The sequence below is a fragment of the Sapajus apella genome, unplaced genomic scaffold (assembly GCF_009761245.1).
Source record: "Sapajus apella isolate SASKATOON/1434 unplaced genomic scaffold, GSC_monkey_1.0 scaffold1, whole genome shotgun sequence".
Classification (NCBI taxonomy): Eukaryota; Metazoa; Chordata; class Mammalia; order Primates; family Cebidae; genus Sapajus; species Sapajus apella.
Genome location: NW_022436941.1, coordinates 82166114 through 82183047, shown reverse-complemented (window position 1 = coordinate 82183047; position 16934 = coordinate 82166114). Strand labels below are relative to the sequence as shown.

The 16934-nt window shown below is 41.7% G+C and overlaps 3 protein-coding genes and 1 non-coding gene across 4 annotated transcripts in view; 2 read left to right on the top strand and 2 right to left on the bottom strand.

The window, feature by feature from the left end:
- Positions 1-3279: 3279 nt before the first annotated feature.
- Positions 3280-4290, bottom strand: LOC116553241 (40S ribosomal protein SA-like). Its single transcript, XM_032280550.1, has one exon. The coding sequence runs from the start codon at positions 4229-4231 to the stop codon at positions 3350-3352; it is 882 nt and encodes a 293-aa protein (XP_032136441.1). The 5' UTR covers positions 4232-4290; the 3' UTR covers positions 3280-3349.
- A 2161-nt stretch (positions 4291-6451) lies between these two features.
- LOC116554715 lies at positions 6452-6592 on the top strand. The gene has a single exon (XR_004270285.1). It is a non-coding gene; the product is annotated as a U4 spliceosomal RNA (small nuclear RNA).
- Positions 6593-11601: 5009 nt separating this feature from the next.
- LOC116553229 (peptidyl-prolyl cis-trans isomerase FKBP3) lies at positions 11602-12587 on the top strand. Its single transcript, XM_032280513.1, has one exon. The coding sequence runs from the start codon at positions 11623-11625 to the stop codon at positions 12295-12297; it is 675 nt and encodes a 224-aa protein (XP_032136404.1). The 5' UTR covers positions 11602-11622; the 3' UTR covers positions 12298-12587.
- Positions 12588-12783: 196 nt separating this feature from the next.
- The window catches only part of ANKRD55 (ankyrin repeat domain 55), a 131948-nt gene continuing 127797 nt past the window's right edge, over positions 12784-16934 (bottom strand). The window contains exons 11-12 of the mRNA XM_032280499.1: positions 15607-15699; positions 12784-13174 (exon numbers count right to left, since the gene is read on the bottom strand). Of these exons, the coding sequence (XP_032136390.1) occupies positions 13053-13174; positions 15607-15699 (215 nt within the window). The 3' untranslated portion in view covers positions 12784-13052. The remainder of the gene's footprint in view (positions 13175-15606; positions 15700-16934) is intronic.

Genomic DNA, 16934 nt, shown 5'->3' with positions numbered 1-16934 from the left:
AAAAAAAAAAAAAAAGAAGAAGAAGAATTAGTGGGGCTTGGTGGAGTGTGTCTATAGTCCCGGGGGGTTGAGATGGGAGGGGAGGATCACTTGAGCCCAGGAGGTCGAGGCTGCGGTTAGCTATGATTGTGCCACTGCACTCCAGCCTGGATGACAGAGTGACATCTTGTCTCTAAAAAAATTAAAAAGAAAACATAGAAAAACAAAAGAAAGGACGTTAGTTCAAGATGAAATCTTGCTGTGAAAAAAAGAAAGAAAAGAAAGGACACTAGTAATATTGGAAGAGCTAGCATATTTCATGAAAATGTATGCCTTCAGGATCTCAGTGGTCGTTCTGATTCACCAGATTATTCATTTTTCTCTTGAAAATTCTTGAGGCTGGGTATGGTGACTCACGCCTGTAATCTTGGCTCAATCTCAGCACTTTGGGAGGCTGAGATGGGCAGATTATCTGAGGTCAGGAGTTCGAGACCAGCCTGGCCAACATGGTAAAACCCCAACTCTACTAAAAATACAAAATTAGCTGGGCATGGTGGCACATACCTGGGATTATAGGTAGGAGAATTACTGGAACTTGGGAGGCAGAGGTGGCAGTGAGCTGAGATCACACCATTGCACTCCAGCTTGGGCAACTGAGCCAAACTCCATCTCAAAAAAAAAAAAAAAAAAAAAAGAAAAAGAAAATTGTTGAGAACACACATTCTCCGGATGAACTTTAATTGAAAAAAGGCAATTATTTATATGTTCATGTTAGTTAAGTTTTGAAGTAACAAAAAATCAGAACAAAGCATTACATTGTATTCATTCTGATTTTAAAATAGTTTGTAAAGTTGACTTTTAAATGTTGAAAATGGCTGGGCATGGTGGCTCACACCTGTAATCCCAGCACTTTGGTAGTCTGAGACAGGTGGATCACTTGAGCTCAGTTCAAGGTCAGCCTGGACAACATGACAAAATCCTGTCTCTAGAAAAAATACAAAAGTTAGCTAGGTGTGGTGGTGCATTCCTGGAGTCCCAGTTACTTGGGAGGCTGAGGTGGGAGGATCACCTGAGCCTGGGAGGCAGAGGCTGCAGCGAGCTTTGATTGTACCACAGCGCTCCAGCCAGGACAATGGAGTGAGACTTTGTCTCAAAAAAACAAATAAAAAAAGAAAGAAAAAGTACAAATTAAATGTTGAAGATACAACACAATTGAGAAACAACTTACTGTTCTGTGCTTTTTTGAGAAGAATCAGCATTACACTGTAAACACAGTACGAGAGAAACTGTCTTCACCTCATGCTCAGTGTCTTTGTATTCACACACATTTGAATTTATGCTACATGTGGCCAATTCATAATTGTTAGGAAATGGCTTCAAAAGTTGGCTGGTTGACTGGACAAGGTGGCTCATGCCTGTAATCCCAGCATTTTGGGAGGCAAAGTCGAGTGGATCAACTGAGGTCAGGGGTTCGAGACCAGCCTGGCCAACATGGTGAAACCCCTTCTCTACTAAAAATACAAAAATTAGCTGGGTGTAGTAGAGCACGCCTGTAGTCCCAGCTACTTGGGAGGCTGAGACAGGAGAATCACTTGAACCCGGGAGGTGGAGGTTGCGGTGAGCCATGGTCGTACCACTGCACTCCAGTTTGGGCGACAGAGTAAGACTCTGTTTTTTTTTTTTTAAAAAAAAAACAACAACAACAAGAAAAAAAAAAAGGAAAGAAAGAAAGAAAGAAAGAAAGTTGGCTGGACTTCCTGGCCTCTTTCTTTCTTTCTCCCTGTTCCAGAGTTCATGAGCACACCCACAGGCTGGGTAAGTGGTTAAAAAAAATGGAAACATAAAAATCAGTTTGTTTTGCTCTTTGTAAACAGTTGTGTTAAAAGATTTCAGTGAAGGGAGAAAGAGCAGTGGATAATCCATTAAAACTCTATGCCTCTCTACTTTCTGCTGGGGTAATTACCATAAAGGAAAATTGCTGGGCCCTGGTCCTCCTGCCCCTCCACCCTGAGAAACTGTCATCTATGCTCCTGAGTTGGGCTGAAAATGGCCCTGACTGGGTAGGGAACTGGCTGGTGAAAGAATTGGCTTTCAAAATCTCCCATTCTCTTCCCCACTTCCTACAGTCTCACAAGTCAGATCTTTCCCGAATAGACCTATCGATGAAGAAATGAGGCCAAATTAACATGAAGTATCATTATGAGAAAGAAATAGCCAGTGATACCAACACTTATGAGATGGGGGCAGGTTTGCCAGATATTTTAAGGTTTCTTTTTTGCCTAACCAATAAAGTTACTGCTTTGTAAGAGCCAGTCCAGGTTGGGCGCAGTGGCTCATGCCTGTAATTCTAACACTTTGGGAGGCCAAGGTGGGAGGATTGCTTGAGTTCAGGAATTCAAGACAAGCTTGGGCAACATAGTGAAACCTCATCTCTACTAAAAATAAAAATAAGAATAAAAATAAATTATCTGGGTGTGGTGGCACATGTCTGTAGTCCCAGCTACTTGAAAGGCTCAAGGGGGAGGATTGATTGAGCCCAGGAGTTTGAGGCTGCAGTGAGCTATGATCACTCCAGTGCACTCCACCCTGGGGCAACAGAACGAGACCTTGTCTCCAAAAACAAATGAACAAAACAAACAACCAACAAACAAAAAAAAGCAGTCCAGATTTTCTCATACTCTGAACTTGTAGAAACCACCAAAAGACCCTTAGGCTCTAAGCTTCAGGATCTTGGAGAGGTACAGTGTTAACAGCTCAGATTATCATTTCAATTTTTATTCAAGTGTGTTCATGTCTACATCCTTCTTTTGAAGGCTCTGAGACTGTGACTCTGAGACTCCTGTAACTTTGAATGGAAGAATGAGCAGAGAAACAATTTTGAGACTTAATATTAAGGCTGAGCACAGTAACTCATGCCTGTAATCCTAGCACTTTGGGAGGCTGAGACAGGCAAATCATTTGAGGTCAAGAGTTCAAGACCCGCCTGGCCAACATGATAAAACCCCATCTCTACTAAAAATGCAAACAATTAGCCAGGCATGGTGGTGCCCACCTGTAGTCCTAGCTACTCAGGAGGCTTGAGGCATGAGAATCACTTGAACCTGGGAGGTGGAGGTTTTAGTGAGTCGAGATTGCACCACTGCACTCCAGCCTGGGTGACAATGTGAGACCCTGTCTCAAAAAATAAAAAAAAAAATAATAAAAAAGAGCCAAACAGAGGATATACAGCTTAAATAATGACTTTTTCATATGTTTATGAAAATCTTTATCTCCTTTTCACTCCACGTGTTCTTTTTTCTTCTTTTTGAAACTCGATGTTTATTTTCCATGAATCTTATGTGTTAAGAGCCCACACAAGAACAGCTTAAGATCATTCAGTGGTTGCTCCTACCCATTTAGTGGCCTGAGCAGTGGGAGCTGCAGACCAGTTTTCCGTGGCAGGCTGGGCGCTCCAGTTTTCAGTAGGGAACTGCTGGATAGGTACAGAGGGCACCTGCCTGCCTTCAGACCAGTCGGCAACCTCAGGCTGTGTCACAGTGAACTCAGGAGCCGGAGCAGTCCATTCACCCTGAAACTCCTCCTTGGTCACAGCCTTGTCAGCAGCAGCCTGCTCTTCTTTTTTAATCTCTTCAGGATCTCTGTAGAAGTAGAGATCAGGCATGACCTCCCACGGGTGTTCACGGGAAACGGTGCCACGCATGCGCAAAACTTCCCGATCCGGCATCCACCACATCAAACCTACTGAGTGAGCTCCCTTGTTGTTGCATGGGATGGCAATGTCCACATAGTGCAGAGGAGAATCTGTGTTACACAGAGCAATGGCAGGTAGGTTAACATAAGACGCCTCCGTGAGAGGCTGGTGGTCAGCCCTTGGGTCAGTAACCACAAGCAGCCGTGGCTCCCGGAAGGCTGCCTGGATCTGGTTGATGAAGGTTCCAGGAGTAAAGCGGCCAGCAACTGGAGTGGCTCCAGTGGCAGCAGCAAACTTCAGCACAGCCCTCTGGCCAGTATTCCTGGAGGATATAACACTGACATCAGCAGGGTTTTCAATGGCAACAATGGTACGAGCTGCCAGGAGAAGCTTCCCCCAGGTCCTCTTCAGATTTATGATGTAGATGCCATCACGTTTCCTTTTATAGATACACTGCTCCATCTGGAAGTCAAGGTTGGTGCCACCTAAATGGGTTTCTGCTGCCAGGAACTTAAGGACATCTTCCTCCTTCATTTGCAGGACATCAAGGGCTCCGAACATTGTCAAAGTTTCCCTTAAGTTACGACGGGAATCCAGAACAACGCCGTTTGGAGCCCTCCGCAGGTAGGGCGGAAAGCTCCATGTGTTCTTTTTTCTGTAGAACCTACCACAGTGCAAGCAGTCAACAAATATTTGTTGGAAGAATGAATGAATGCATAAATTCATTATGATCAGTTATTGCTGGTCAAGAGCAAGATAAACGCAGGTCAAAGAATAGGTGCCAGAAGGAGATAATTTCCTCTTGACATTAGGACTAAGTTCCTAAGAGGCCTTCCTGCTTATCTGAGTGATGTCTAATTTCTTAGGCCATGTGATTTATACTAACCTTACTTCTTACCAACAAACAGTGATTGGTTATATAAACACCCAAGTAATTCAGACCCATGTATGTCTATTTCTGCAAAAAAGACCTGTGCCTTGTTGTTGAACCCTTGTTCATCCCAATTCTGGAAAAGCTGGTGGAAGGAAAGACACTGTCATGTCCACTTCCTTCCTGACTTGGACTCCTTTCTAAGGGTTGGTGTTTACTTCTTAGTTACAGTGGGGGTTGAAGGGGGCACATGTACATTTCCTGAGTGTTTGTAGGGTGTGGGGAGTGATAACAAGAGCAGGCATGAAGCCACAGACAGTGCTGCCTTCATTAAGACCAGGCTACCTACCTAGAACAGAAAGACTGGCTAAACTGAGAGAAGCAGTGATCGTCCAAGCTCATGTTGAGCTCTGAGGGGAAATCCCATTTCTGGGTGCAGCTGAATCACGCATACGTGTATTACAGCAGTCCCCAAACTTCCTGGCACCAGGGACTGGTTTCGTGGAAGATAATTTTTCCACGGAGGGGTAGCAAGTCGGGGGCGATGGTTTCAGGATGATTCAAGCACTTCACATTTATTGTGCACCTTATTTCTATGGTTAGTGTAGAATCGGTGGGAGCCCTGAGCTTGTTTTTCAACTAGACAGTCCCATCTCAGGGTGATGGGAAACAGTGATAGATCATTGAGCGTTAGATTCTCATAGGGAGTGTACAACCTAGATCCCTCGCATGCGCAGCTCACAGTAGGTTTGTGCTCCAGTGAGAATCTAATGCCGCCACTGATCTGACAGGAGGCGGAGCTCAGGCAGTAATGCGAGTGATGGGGAGCAGCTGTAAACACAGACGAAGCTTCCCCCACTTGCCTACCGCTTACCTCCTGCTGTGTGGCCCAGTTCCTAACAGGCCATGGCTGATACTGCTCTGTGGCCTGTGGTTTGGGGACCCCTGTCCTAGGAGATCTGTGAGCAATGTCTGAAGTGTTAGTCAAGGGAAAAGGAGCTCATCTTTCCAAGGCTGAGGCCAGATCTTGGCTTGCCCATTGCAGAGGATAATTCTTTGGGCTCTAAGACATGGCTTTGCTTCCTCATAACCTGATTTTTTATTATTAGTGTCTAAGTAGTAAGTAAGTGTAATTGGCTTCTCTTAAAAGTATTTTGGGCCAGGCATGGTGGTGCACACCTGTAATCCCAGCACTTTGGGAGGCCGAGGTGGGAGGATCACCTGAGGCCGGGAGTTCGAGACCAGCCTGACCAACATGGTGAAAACCCGTCTCTTTAAAAAATAAATAATAAAAAAAAGCCTGTTGGAAGTACTTTTATGTCACATGAATAGAAGCAATGGAGATAATTTCCTTCCTTCACCTTCATTCACTGTTCTGTCTTTGGCCCAGGTTCACTTTCAGCACACCAGAGATGTTGCTCCTGGTCATCTGTGTGTATTTGGGTTCAGTTCTTGGATTCACTGTTCATGCAGGGTCATTTGCAGTCTCCTCCATCCTCCTCCCACCTTCTGTTCCCTATCTTTCATGTCAGCCAGTTAGACTGTATCTCATCCTTTGAAGGGAACTGGGAGTCTTTCTTTTGCTCTCATTTTCCCCAGTGTGTAGACACTAGCATTGGCAAGGTGGTTTACCATTCACCATTAATAAACATTTTCCCAGGGGTTTAATCATCAACATGTTATTTCCTGTTTTTCTCACATCAATGTGAAAACTACCTTTGTCTCTCTAGTGACAATTTGCTGGTGTGACACAGCTTTTAATAAAATTGATTAACTGACTTCTCAGAGTTTACCTCTAGGGATGTCTTGGGACTCATTCAGCTGTCCAAAAAAAAAAAAACCAAAAACCAGAGTTAGACTGAAACAGGGGTGAGACTAGGAAGGCATTTGCTTTGAAAGACTGTAGTTTCAGCTTTGCGCAGTAGCGGTATCACAGCCAATGAGGTTTATCTAAGGCGCGATCATTGCGAATTGAAAACTTTTCCCAATACCCGGCTGTGATGACTTGCAATATAGTCGGCTTTGGCAATTTTTGACAGTCTCTACAGAGACTGATTATAGAAAAAAAAAAAACCAGAAAAAATAATTAAAAAAAAAGAAAGACTGTAATTTCTATTGAAACATACAGTTTGTTGATGGTCTTCGTCCATTAGTATTTACATTTCTTTGTTAATGTCTAGAAAATGTGTGATTCTAACAAAATTTTCTGATTTTGAAATATTATTTTTCCCTCAAAGACCATCAGAGAGTCTCACTACTACATGTGAGAGGTGCTCTCATGTTTCTTTATTAATTTAAGTCTTGACTTGGGCATTATATTTTATGCTAAGGTAAAATATGTTCCTTCTTAGTTGCCCCATTTAAACCTACGGGGGATTCCAAAAGGTTATTTTCAAAAGATTACCTTTAAAATGCCAGGATGTGTGTGCTTAGAGGTATGCATTTGCAAATTTCAAAAAGTAGAGGAAAAAGTAAAATTAATGGTTAAGATTATCTTTCTGGAAGGCATTACAGACAGTCCTTCACTTATGATCATTCAACTTATGATTTTTCAACTTTACGATGACATGAAAACAATACACATTCAGTAGAAACTGTACTTCGAGGACCCATATAGCCATTCTGTTTTTCACTTTCAGTATAGTATTAATAAATTACATGAGATATTCAACACTTTGTTATAACGTAGGCTTTGTGTTAGATAATTTTGTTCAGCTGTAGGCTATTACAAGTGTTCTGAGCACATTAAAGTTAGACTAGGATAAGCTATGATGTTTGGTAGGTAAAGTGTGTTAAATATATTTTTGGACCAGGCATGGTGGCTCATGCTTGTAGTCCCGGCACTTTGGGAGGCCGAGGAAGGAGGATTGCTTGAGCCTAGGAGTTTAAGACCAGCCTGGGCAACATGGTAAAACCTTATCGCGCCGGGTGCGGTGGCTCACGCCTGTAATCCCAGCACTTTGGGAGACCGAGGCGGGTGGATCACGAGGTCAAGAGATCGAGACCATCCTGGTCAACATGGTGAAACCCCGTCTCTACTAAAAATACAAAACATTAGCTGGGCATGGTGGCGTGTGCCTATAATCCCAGCCACTCAGGAGGCTGAGGCAGGAGAATTGCCTGAACCCAGGAGGCGGAGGTTGCGGTGAGCCGAGATCGCGCCATTGCACTCCATCCTGGGTAACAAGAGTGAAACTCCGTCTCAAAAACAAACAAACAAACAAACAAAACAAAACAAAAAAAACCCACCTCATTGCTACTCAAAATATAAAAAAGTAGCCAGGTGTAGTGGTACACACCTGTAGTCCCAGCTACCTACTTGGGAGGCTGAGGTTGGGGAATCACTTGAGCCTGGGAAGTTGCTGTAATGAGCCATGATCACACCACTGCACTCCAGCCTGGTGACAAAGTGAGACCTGTCCCAAAAAATAAAAAAAATAAAAAATAAATTGACAACAATATTTTCAGCTTACAATGGGTTTATTGGGACATAACTCCATCACAAGTTGAGGAGCATGTGCATATTTCTCAGCATGGTGGAGTTTTCTGAAATGAGATTGAGTGCCGAGTTCTGCTCTGGTAGAGCTGAAAAGGCTAATAAGCTGGAGCCACAGCAATCTATTTATATTGGCTTAATTCCAGGAAGATGAGAACATGGAATTCAGTGTTTACTGGAAGAAATAACACCTGTGTTAAACCAGGTGATTGCCAAAGGGAACCAAGAAAAATGAAAAAAAAAAAAAAATTAACAACCCTAACTTCCAACAACTCTAACTGGTTTAGCACAAAGTACTGAGTTGGTGGGCACTTTCCACAAATTGCCTGTATAGATGTACTGGCTCAATGAATAAATTCAGAAAGAAGGCTTTGCCCAGGGTATGCCACACTATTAAATTTGAATGATTTTTCTGGAACAGGAAAATGATGGTTTGGGGATTATCTATGTGGACTATGGGACTAGAGAGACCTCATTTTTTTTTTTTTTTTTTTTTTTTTTGAGATGAAATCTTGCTCTGCCACCCAGGCTCTAGTGCAATGGTATGACCTTGGCTCACCGCAACCTCCAGAGTAGCTGGGATTACAGGCATGCCTCAGCCTCCTGAGTAGCCAGGATTACAGGCATGTGCCACCATACCCTGCTAATTTTTGCACTTTTAGTAGAGGCGAGGTTTCGCCATGCTGGCCAGCCTGGTCTTGAACGCCTGACCTCAGGTGATCCTCCCACCTCGGCCTCCCACAGTGCTGGGATTACAGGTGTGAGCCACCTTGCCCAGCTATGAGATCTCGCTTCTAATCACTATTCTGCCACTTATATAGCTGTGTGATTTTGGGCAAATTGCAGCAAATTTCTCTCTCTGCCTTGGATTACTTGCCTCTATTGGGGAGTAACAGGGCCTATCTTATAAGTTACGGTAATGATCCAAATGAGATAATGTATGTAAAGTTATGATTTTTATGTATGTAAATAAGTCATGTATATTTAGCAATGAAGGCTATTATAAGGTAAAATAAAAGGGTAATGTAAGGTAAAATAAGAGCATTTTAGAATAAAAAGTTCTTTGAAATTTTTGAGTTAGGCACTCATTGGTAAATACTTAGCATCTGATTTGATCAGTAAAATATTGGCCAAGGCTGGATCTACCCTAAATAAACAACTTTATCTGGTGTCAAAAGGACAGCTACTTTATTTACAGAGATGGTAGTGAGCGGCATATTTCCTCGTGGCTAACAACAAATTCCTAAGTCAAATTAGATGGAAAGGCCCAACATTAGAAAATTCTGGCCGGGCGTGGTGGCTCACGCCTGTAATCCCAGCTCTTTGGGAGGCTGAGGCAGGCGGATCACAAGGGCAAGAGATCAAGGCTACTCCAGCCAACATGGTGAAACCCCGTCTCCACTAAAAAAACAAAAACAAGCCCCGTCTCCACTAAAAAAACACTCCTGTAATCACAGCTACTCAGGAGGCTGAGGCAGGAGAATCACTTCATGCAGGAGATGGAGGTTGCAGTGAGCCAAGATTGCACCATTGTACTCCAGCCTGGTGACAGAGTGAGGCTCCGAAGATTCTGTGTGCGTATGGGTGTATAAGTAAGTGCAGATGTTAGGGATGGTGGCTTTTCCATAGCTGTATATTTTTTTCCTTAAATTATTTTGACTTCTTAGTTATCTATCTAGTGGAGAGGTGTCTTTATTATTTTTATTTTTTATTTTTTTGAGACACAGTCTTTCTCTGTTGCCCAGGCTGGAGTGCAGTGGTGCAATCTCTGTTCACTGCAACCTCCGCCTCCAGAGTTCAAACGATTCTCCTGCCTCAGTCTCTCAAGTAGTTGGGACTATAGGCAGCTGCCACCACGCCCTGTTAATTTTTGTGTTTTTAGTAGAGATGAGATAGGGTTTCACCATGTTGGCCAGGCTGGTCTCGAATTCCTGACCTAAATGATCCACCCACCTCAGCCTCCCAAAGTGCTGGGATTACAGGCATGAGTCACCGAGCCTGGCCTAGAGAGGTGTCTTTAAATGGTCACTCAAGTCCTGAGCTTTGGATAGTATGGTAATCTGGGATAATTTTTACTTTTTTTTTTTCTTTCAATCACAGTTGAGTCTTGGATAATTTTTAAAGATTCCAATTCTCCTCTTTCCAGACACCTGGAAGGAATACACTTCTCTACTTCTATGAAGCTAGGCATGTCCACATAATTTGACTTGGCAAATGAAATGTGAGAGTAAATAATGAGACTCACCTCTCATTTCCTCTGCGTTGGTCACCGAAGAAGAACATACTGAGATGGAATCTACATTAGCCAACTCTGCCGGCTGGTGTGAGACATGTATTGTGAATAAGAAACAAATTGTCAGCCAGTGAGATCTGGGGGTTGTTTGTTGTTAAAATAGGAGCTAGACTACCGTGACTGATGCAGGCCATGGAGGGCCAGGTATCTACTTGTGGATGGACACAGATTCAGAAGTAGCCTGTGACACAGCTGAACTTTACAGTCTGAGGCCAAACAACTGAACAGGTTGATGCTTAAAGAATGACTCTTCAAAGATGAGAACAGCCCACAAACAAAACAAAACAACATAAAAGGAAAATTCTTCAGAAGCTACGTCCTGAGAGCCCTTCTCTTGCTAACAGGACTTTCTCTCCCTCTAGCTACTGCCCCGCATGGAAGGTTGATCCATTCACTTTCTCCTTTACTATCTCTGATTCATACAACTATAATTGTCGAAAAGACATTGTGGACTAATGACATCTTTTATGATTGCTTTCTACATCCCCCTTCCTTGCCAACTCCCTCTCTGCCTCTCTACTTCCTTCCTTCCTGAAAAGAATGAAATGATAGAGTGTGCCTACTGTGGGCTAGGCATTGTTTAAATTTCTAGAAGTGCAAAGCCAAAAGATTGTGATTTGGCCCCAGGTGAGCTTCCATCTAGTTAATGGTAGAGTCTAACCGCTTTAAACAAATACTACTAATATAAAGTGGTAACTGTTATACAGGTACTTATTTACAAAATAACATCTAGGCTCCCAAATAACATGGAGTGGCCGTCATCTTATGTGGCTAAGCCTTGAACTTTATACAGACCTCTAGCCCAAATCAATCCAAACAACACATAATTATCTTAGAAAGATCTGCAGTTAGTAGGAGTCTTTCAAAACTTTGCTAAGTCTTAAGTTTGTGAAAGTCTTGAGTAAGCAAGAGACCATTATTTTGAAACAGAAAAATAGTTAAATACGTAGAGTATTTGAGGAATGTGTGAGAACTGCCTATTCAACTCTGTTGGGCCAGTACGTAGATCTTTCCAACTCACATGACCGTCTCCCTGTTGGCACAATCAAACATATCTGAAAATGACGATATATGCAAAAATCAAATAACGAAGAGAGATAAACATTGTCAAGTGACTTGGGCTGTAGCCAGGAACTGACAATCTTAAAAAAATGTTTTGCAGAAGATTTTACATTTAAAAGCTGTAAACTGTGACTGATCGTGGGAATTTATTTTTAAATATGTTTCATTAGTTCAAGGTAGAATGACAATAAATGTGAAGAACATCAGTAAAGCAGAGGCAGCGGGGGAAGATGGCGGCGGCTGTTCCGCAGCGGGCGTGGACCGTGGAGCAGCTGCGCAGTGAGCAGCTGCCCAAGAAGGACATTATCAAGTTTCTGCAGGACCACGGTTCAGATTCGTTTCTTGCAGAACATAAATTATTAGGAAACATTAAAAATGTGGCCAAGACCGCTAACAAGGACCACTTGGTTACAGCCTATAACCATCTTTTTGAAACTAAGCGTTTTAAGGGCACTGAAAGTATAAGTAAAGTGTCTGAGCAAGTAAAAAATGTGAAGCTTAATGAAGATAAACCCAAAGAAACCAAGTCTGAAGAGACTCTGGATGAGGGTCCACCAAAATATACAAAATCTGTTCTGAAAAAGGGAGATAAAACCAATTTTCCCAAAAAGGGAGATGTTGTTCACTGCTGGTATACAGGAACACTACAAGATGGGACTGTTTTTGATACTAATATTCAAACAAGTGCAAAGAAGAAGAAAAATGCCAAGCCTTTAAGTTTTAAGGTCGGAGTAGGCAAAGTTATCAGAGGATGGGATGAAGCTCTCTTGACTATGAGTAAAGGAGAAAAGGCTCGACTGGAGATTGAACCAGAATGGGCTTATGGAAAGAAAGGACAGCCTGATGCCAAAATTCCACCAAATGCAAAACTCATTTTTGAAGTGGAACTAGTGGATATTGATTGAAATAGCAGAGCTTCAGCTCTAAGGATATCAGTAACAATGACAAGACTTGGCCTTGAAGAAACTTACATAACTAGTTAGAACTTGTTACTATTGTTAAGGGAAGAGTCAACTGGAAAATTCAAGGAGTTAATAAAATTTGTTTACTTGATCCCAACTTTTGAGAGATGTAATCCCTTATGAATCCCTGAAGTCTAAAATACCTTCCTACGGCTATGTAAAATACTGGTCAAGGAAAACTCCTTTTACCTCATGTTGTAAACGAAGTGGCTCAATAAAAATTTATCCAGTGTCTTGAAAAAAAAAAAAAAATAAATAAATGTGAAGAACATGCCTGGGATGTGTTTTTGTTTTTTCTTTTTTGCTTTTATTCAGCAAAGTATACATTTTTTTTCCCCAAAACATAAAATCATTTAGAAAAAAAAAAAAACAAGCAAAGAACAGTAACAAAAAACAGCACACATGCCACAAATAAAACCGAACATAGCTGTTTCTCTACTGATAACATATTTTGTCTTTTAATTTTGGCATGTCGAAGTCACAGAAACTCACAGTCTTATATGCACACCCAAAGATTCTAAGTGCTTATTTAGGAAGTATCTTTATTCGAAACAAATAATTATTTCAAGTTATAAAACTGATGGCTTATAGAATGCAGCTTACTAAATTGGTCTTTGTTCTTACAAACTAGAGTAATCTTGTCCTTTGAGAGTTGAAAATATATATTCATGTACATTTCTGCAGCGAGCGGCCCACAGTTAATTTTCATCATTGGTGGGGTTGGTAGAATGTTCACTCTCTTCTGCTGCTGTGCTGTGTCTTCGTTGACTTGGAATAGCAGGAAGCACTCGGTTTGTCCGCAGAGGTTCTCCAGATAGAACTGGGGAGAAAGAATAGAATGAGAGACTTTCAAGATTTGCTTCTCTCACAGGAAAGTGGCAGGAGAATTGTGTTGTGTTTTAGGAGTGGAGGCATTTCTAAAGAGTGTCCTGGTGAGAGCTAGACTGCAGAGGGAAGGTGTGTATGCATATCTTGTATCTACATCTGTTCAGACTTGCCGCATGAAGTCTGGGATTTCAAATATGCACACGTACAAGACTGTCCTAAGACTGATACAGGACTGTGCTAAGTTTGATCAAACATGACTGGGCTGTGCATGCCTGGAAGAGCTCTTCCTTGGGGGTGGAGTAGCTGTTGATGGTCAACAACTGCTCACAAGGCTCTAAAGAAGCCCCAAGACATTTGTACTGTGCTTTTTAGGCAAACCTCAAAAGGCTCTTAGGTTTCTTTTAGGAAAAGCACTGTGTGCCCTTCCTTTTTTTTTTTTTTTTTTTTTTGTAGAGCTAAGTTGATCAAGGAGCTTTATCTTTCCTTCTCTCCTGAAACTTAACTGTGAAAAGCAAAGCTCCTGGGACCTGCCAAAGAAAACCTCTCTTTGGCTTCTCCAAGCCCCATCAGGATTCAAGACTGAGCAACTCTTTCCTTAACTAGAAGTTTTTGTGGCTTAAAGACAGATTTGAGCTTGAATTTCACTCAATGTTAGAATTAACACCATCCAAAATGTTCACTTTACACAAATCTGTAAAGGGCAGAGGAACTGATCTGTCAAAGAAGAGGTCTTGGCTTCCACCACTAACTCTCTGTGTGACCTTGGACATATCCCTCTACCTTTAGTTTTCTTATCTGCCAAAAGATAGACTTGTACTTAGGCCCTATAGTTCATTGTTTTTACCTAAAGAGTTCTAGAGCTCTTGGTTTGTCTCCTTCAACTCCTAGCCCGGGGGAGAAAGACATACTGGGCAAACAGTGTGCCAAGTGTTTTACTATGTTATCTCATTTAGTACTCCCATAAATCTTATTAGGATGGCACTATTGCTATAGACAGTGAGGGAACTAAAGTACAGAAAGGTTGAGAAACTTGTCTGCAATAGGACAGCTCCTAAATCATTTAACCTGCACTTAAGAGGATGTGGAGGGGCTGTGTGTGTGTGTGTGTGTGTGTGTGTGTGTAAATGAGGTGGGGTGCAATTGGAAGAAAAAAAGAAAAGAAATTAGAATCCAGTAAGTATGGTTTATTTCATGAGGCAGTAAACTCAGTGTCCTGTAGTTTTGTTCCTGGCTCTATAATGGGAATAATAAAATTTGCTTCAGTTTTATTATTATTATGCTTCAGAGTATAGATATGAGAATATTCAAACTCAGAATCTCTGGGTGGAGGACCCAGGAATCTACTTCACAACAAACACCCCAGGTAATACTTAGGCACACTCAGGTTTGAAGATCACTGGCCCAACAGAGTATCTTAATATTTTATATTAGGAGAGTTTTTTTTTTTGTATGAAATATTACAAAATAACTCAATAATACCAAAAGTAATCCTGATGAACAGAATTTTTTTTTCTGCTTAGGAATGCCTGGACTGTGAATACAGAGATGATGTACATTTCTATCTGTCCAGTATAGTAAGGAAACTGAAGTCAGGAGGCCAGTCTTTTTTCTTTTTTTTTAAGATGGGGTTTCACCATGTTAGCCAGGATGGTCTTGATCTCCTGACCTCATGATCCACCCGCCTTGGCCTCCCAAAGTGCTGGGATTACAGGCGTGAGCCACCGTGACCGGCCCAGGAGGCCAGTCTTAAGAGATAACTTTTAAAGCACCTTCTTAAAGACATTAAATAATACCTATCAAAATAAATGGTTATTGTTTCAATAGTTAAAACACAAAAATTCCTGAAGGGAGGGAGTATTCTTTTTTTTCTTTTTAAATAAGCATTTAAAAAAAGCTTTAAAGATGATCTCTGTTTTCCTGTAATTTATAAGTGTTGGCACTTGATGTTCCCTTGAAAAATGAAAGTAGGGCCAGGCGTGGTGGCTCATGCCTGTAATCCCAGCACTCTGGGAGGCTGAGGCAGGCAGATTACTTGAGGTCAGGAGCTTGAAACTAGCCTGGCCACCATGGTAAAACCCTGTCTCTGCTAAAAATATATATAAAAATTAGCCAGTCGTAATGGTAAAACCCTGTCTCTGCTAAAATATATATATAAAAATTAGCGGGTGCCTGTAATTCCAGCTACCTGGGAGGCTGAGGCAGGAGAATTGCTTGAACCCAAGAGGTAGAAGTTGCAGTGAGCCAAGATAGTGCCACTGCACTCTAGCCTGGGCAACAGAGCAAGACTCCATCTCCAAAAAACAAACAAACAAACAAAAAAAACAGAAAAAAAAAAGAAAAATGAAAGTAAACTGAAATAACATTTAGCTATGTCTGATGTGTTAACACTTGCAAAGGAAGCTGAGGAAGGTTCATAATACTTACATTTTTGATCTGGTAGGGGAGCTAGGTTGTTCCGAGTGAAAGGAAGGTCCCTGATTTTTTGTCTGTTTGGGGAAAGACGCTGAAAATTTTGTCCTGAAGATAAACATATTTGCATCAATTACTTGAGTCTCAACCAAGTGCAAATTACAAAATGCAATGGATAAGAGAATCATCAAAGTTCTTACAGGCCACTAAGTGGTAACAATAACAATGAAAACAATAATGGCTACACTTTATTGCATTTCTTTTATATATATACCCAGTCACTGTTTAAATGATGGAAGAAAGTACTAGAAATCATTTCTTGCATGAACTAGTTTAAATAAAATTTTATAAAGAGGCACAGTTGGTTACTCACCCCATAAAAGTTAAAGTTAAAAGAAAAAGAAAATAATATAGATATGGCATATTTTATCATATGTGTATCAAATCTTTGATGAAATGAGTAGGTGTTGAGTAGACTATTTTCTTTTTCTTTTCTTTTCTTTTCTTTTTTTTTTTTTTTTGAGACAGAGTCTTGCACTGTCTCCCAGGCTGGTGTGCAATGGAATTATTTTGGCTCACTGCAACTTCTGCCTCCTGGATTCATGCAATTCTCTCACCTCAGCCTCCCAAGTAGCTGCGATTACAGGCACCTGCCATCATGCCTGGCTAATTTTTTTAATTTTGTATTTTTAGTAGAGACGGAGTGTTTCTCAATCCTGGCTGCACACAGGAATTATCTAAGAAGTCAGAAAAAATACTGCTGTCCTAGCCACATCCTAGATTATTAGATCAGAATGTCTGGAGGTGGGGTGCGGTGTCAGATGTTTATCAGCTCCCAGCTGATTCAAATGTGCAGCCAAGATGGAGAATCATTGACCTGGAAGACGGAATGGGGTGGAAGGAAGCACTTGGGAAATCTATTCTCTAACTTGGACAGAAAGCAATGATATGTTCGTGGATCATGTGAGCCAGCTCTTGAGAGCTGATGGTTACATTTTCAGAAATTTTGTGAACTGTTTGACATCACACTAGTGTCTTGAAATCGGCCATGGTGGATGTATTTACACTGTGAAAAATCGGCAAGCCCAAATTTTTCTCCTGGAAAGCCAGCTGTTAAACATTGATCAATGTACTACTGACTTTAAGAGATGGATGTGGCCAGGTGCGGTGGCTCACGCCTGTAATCCCAGCACTTTGGGAGGCTGAGGTGGGTGGATCACAAGGTCAAGAGATTGAGACCCTCCTGGCCAACATGGTGAAACCCCGTCTCTACTAAAATACAAAAAATTAGCTGGGCGTGGTGGCGAGTGCCTATAGTCCCAGCTACTCAGGAGGTTGAGGAA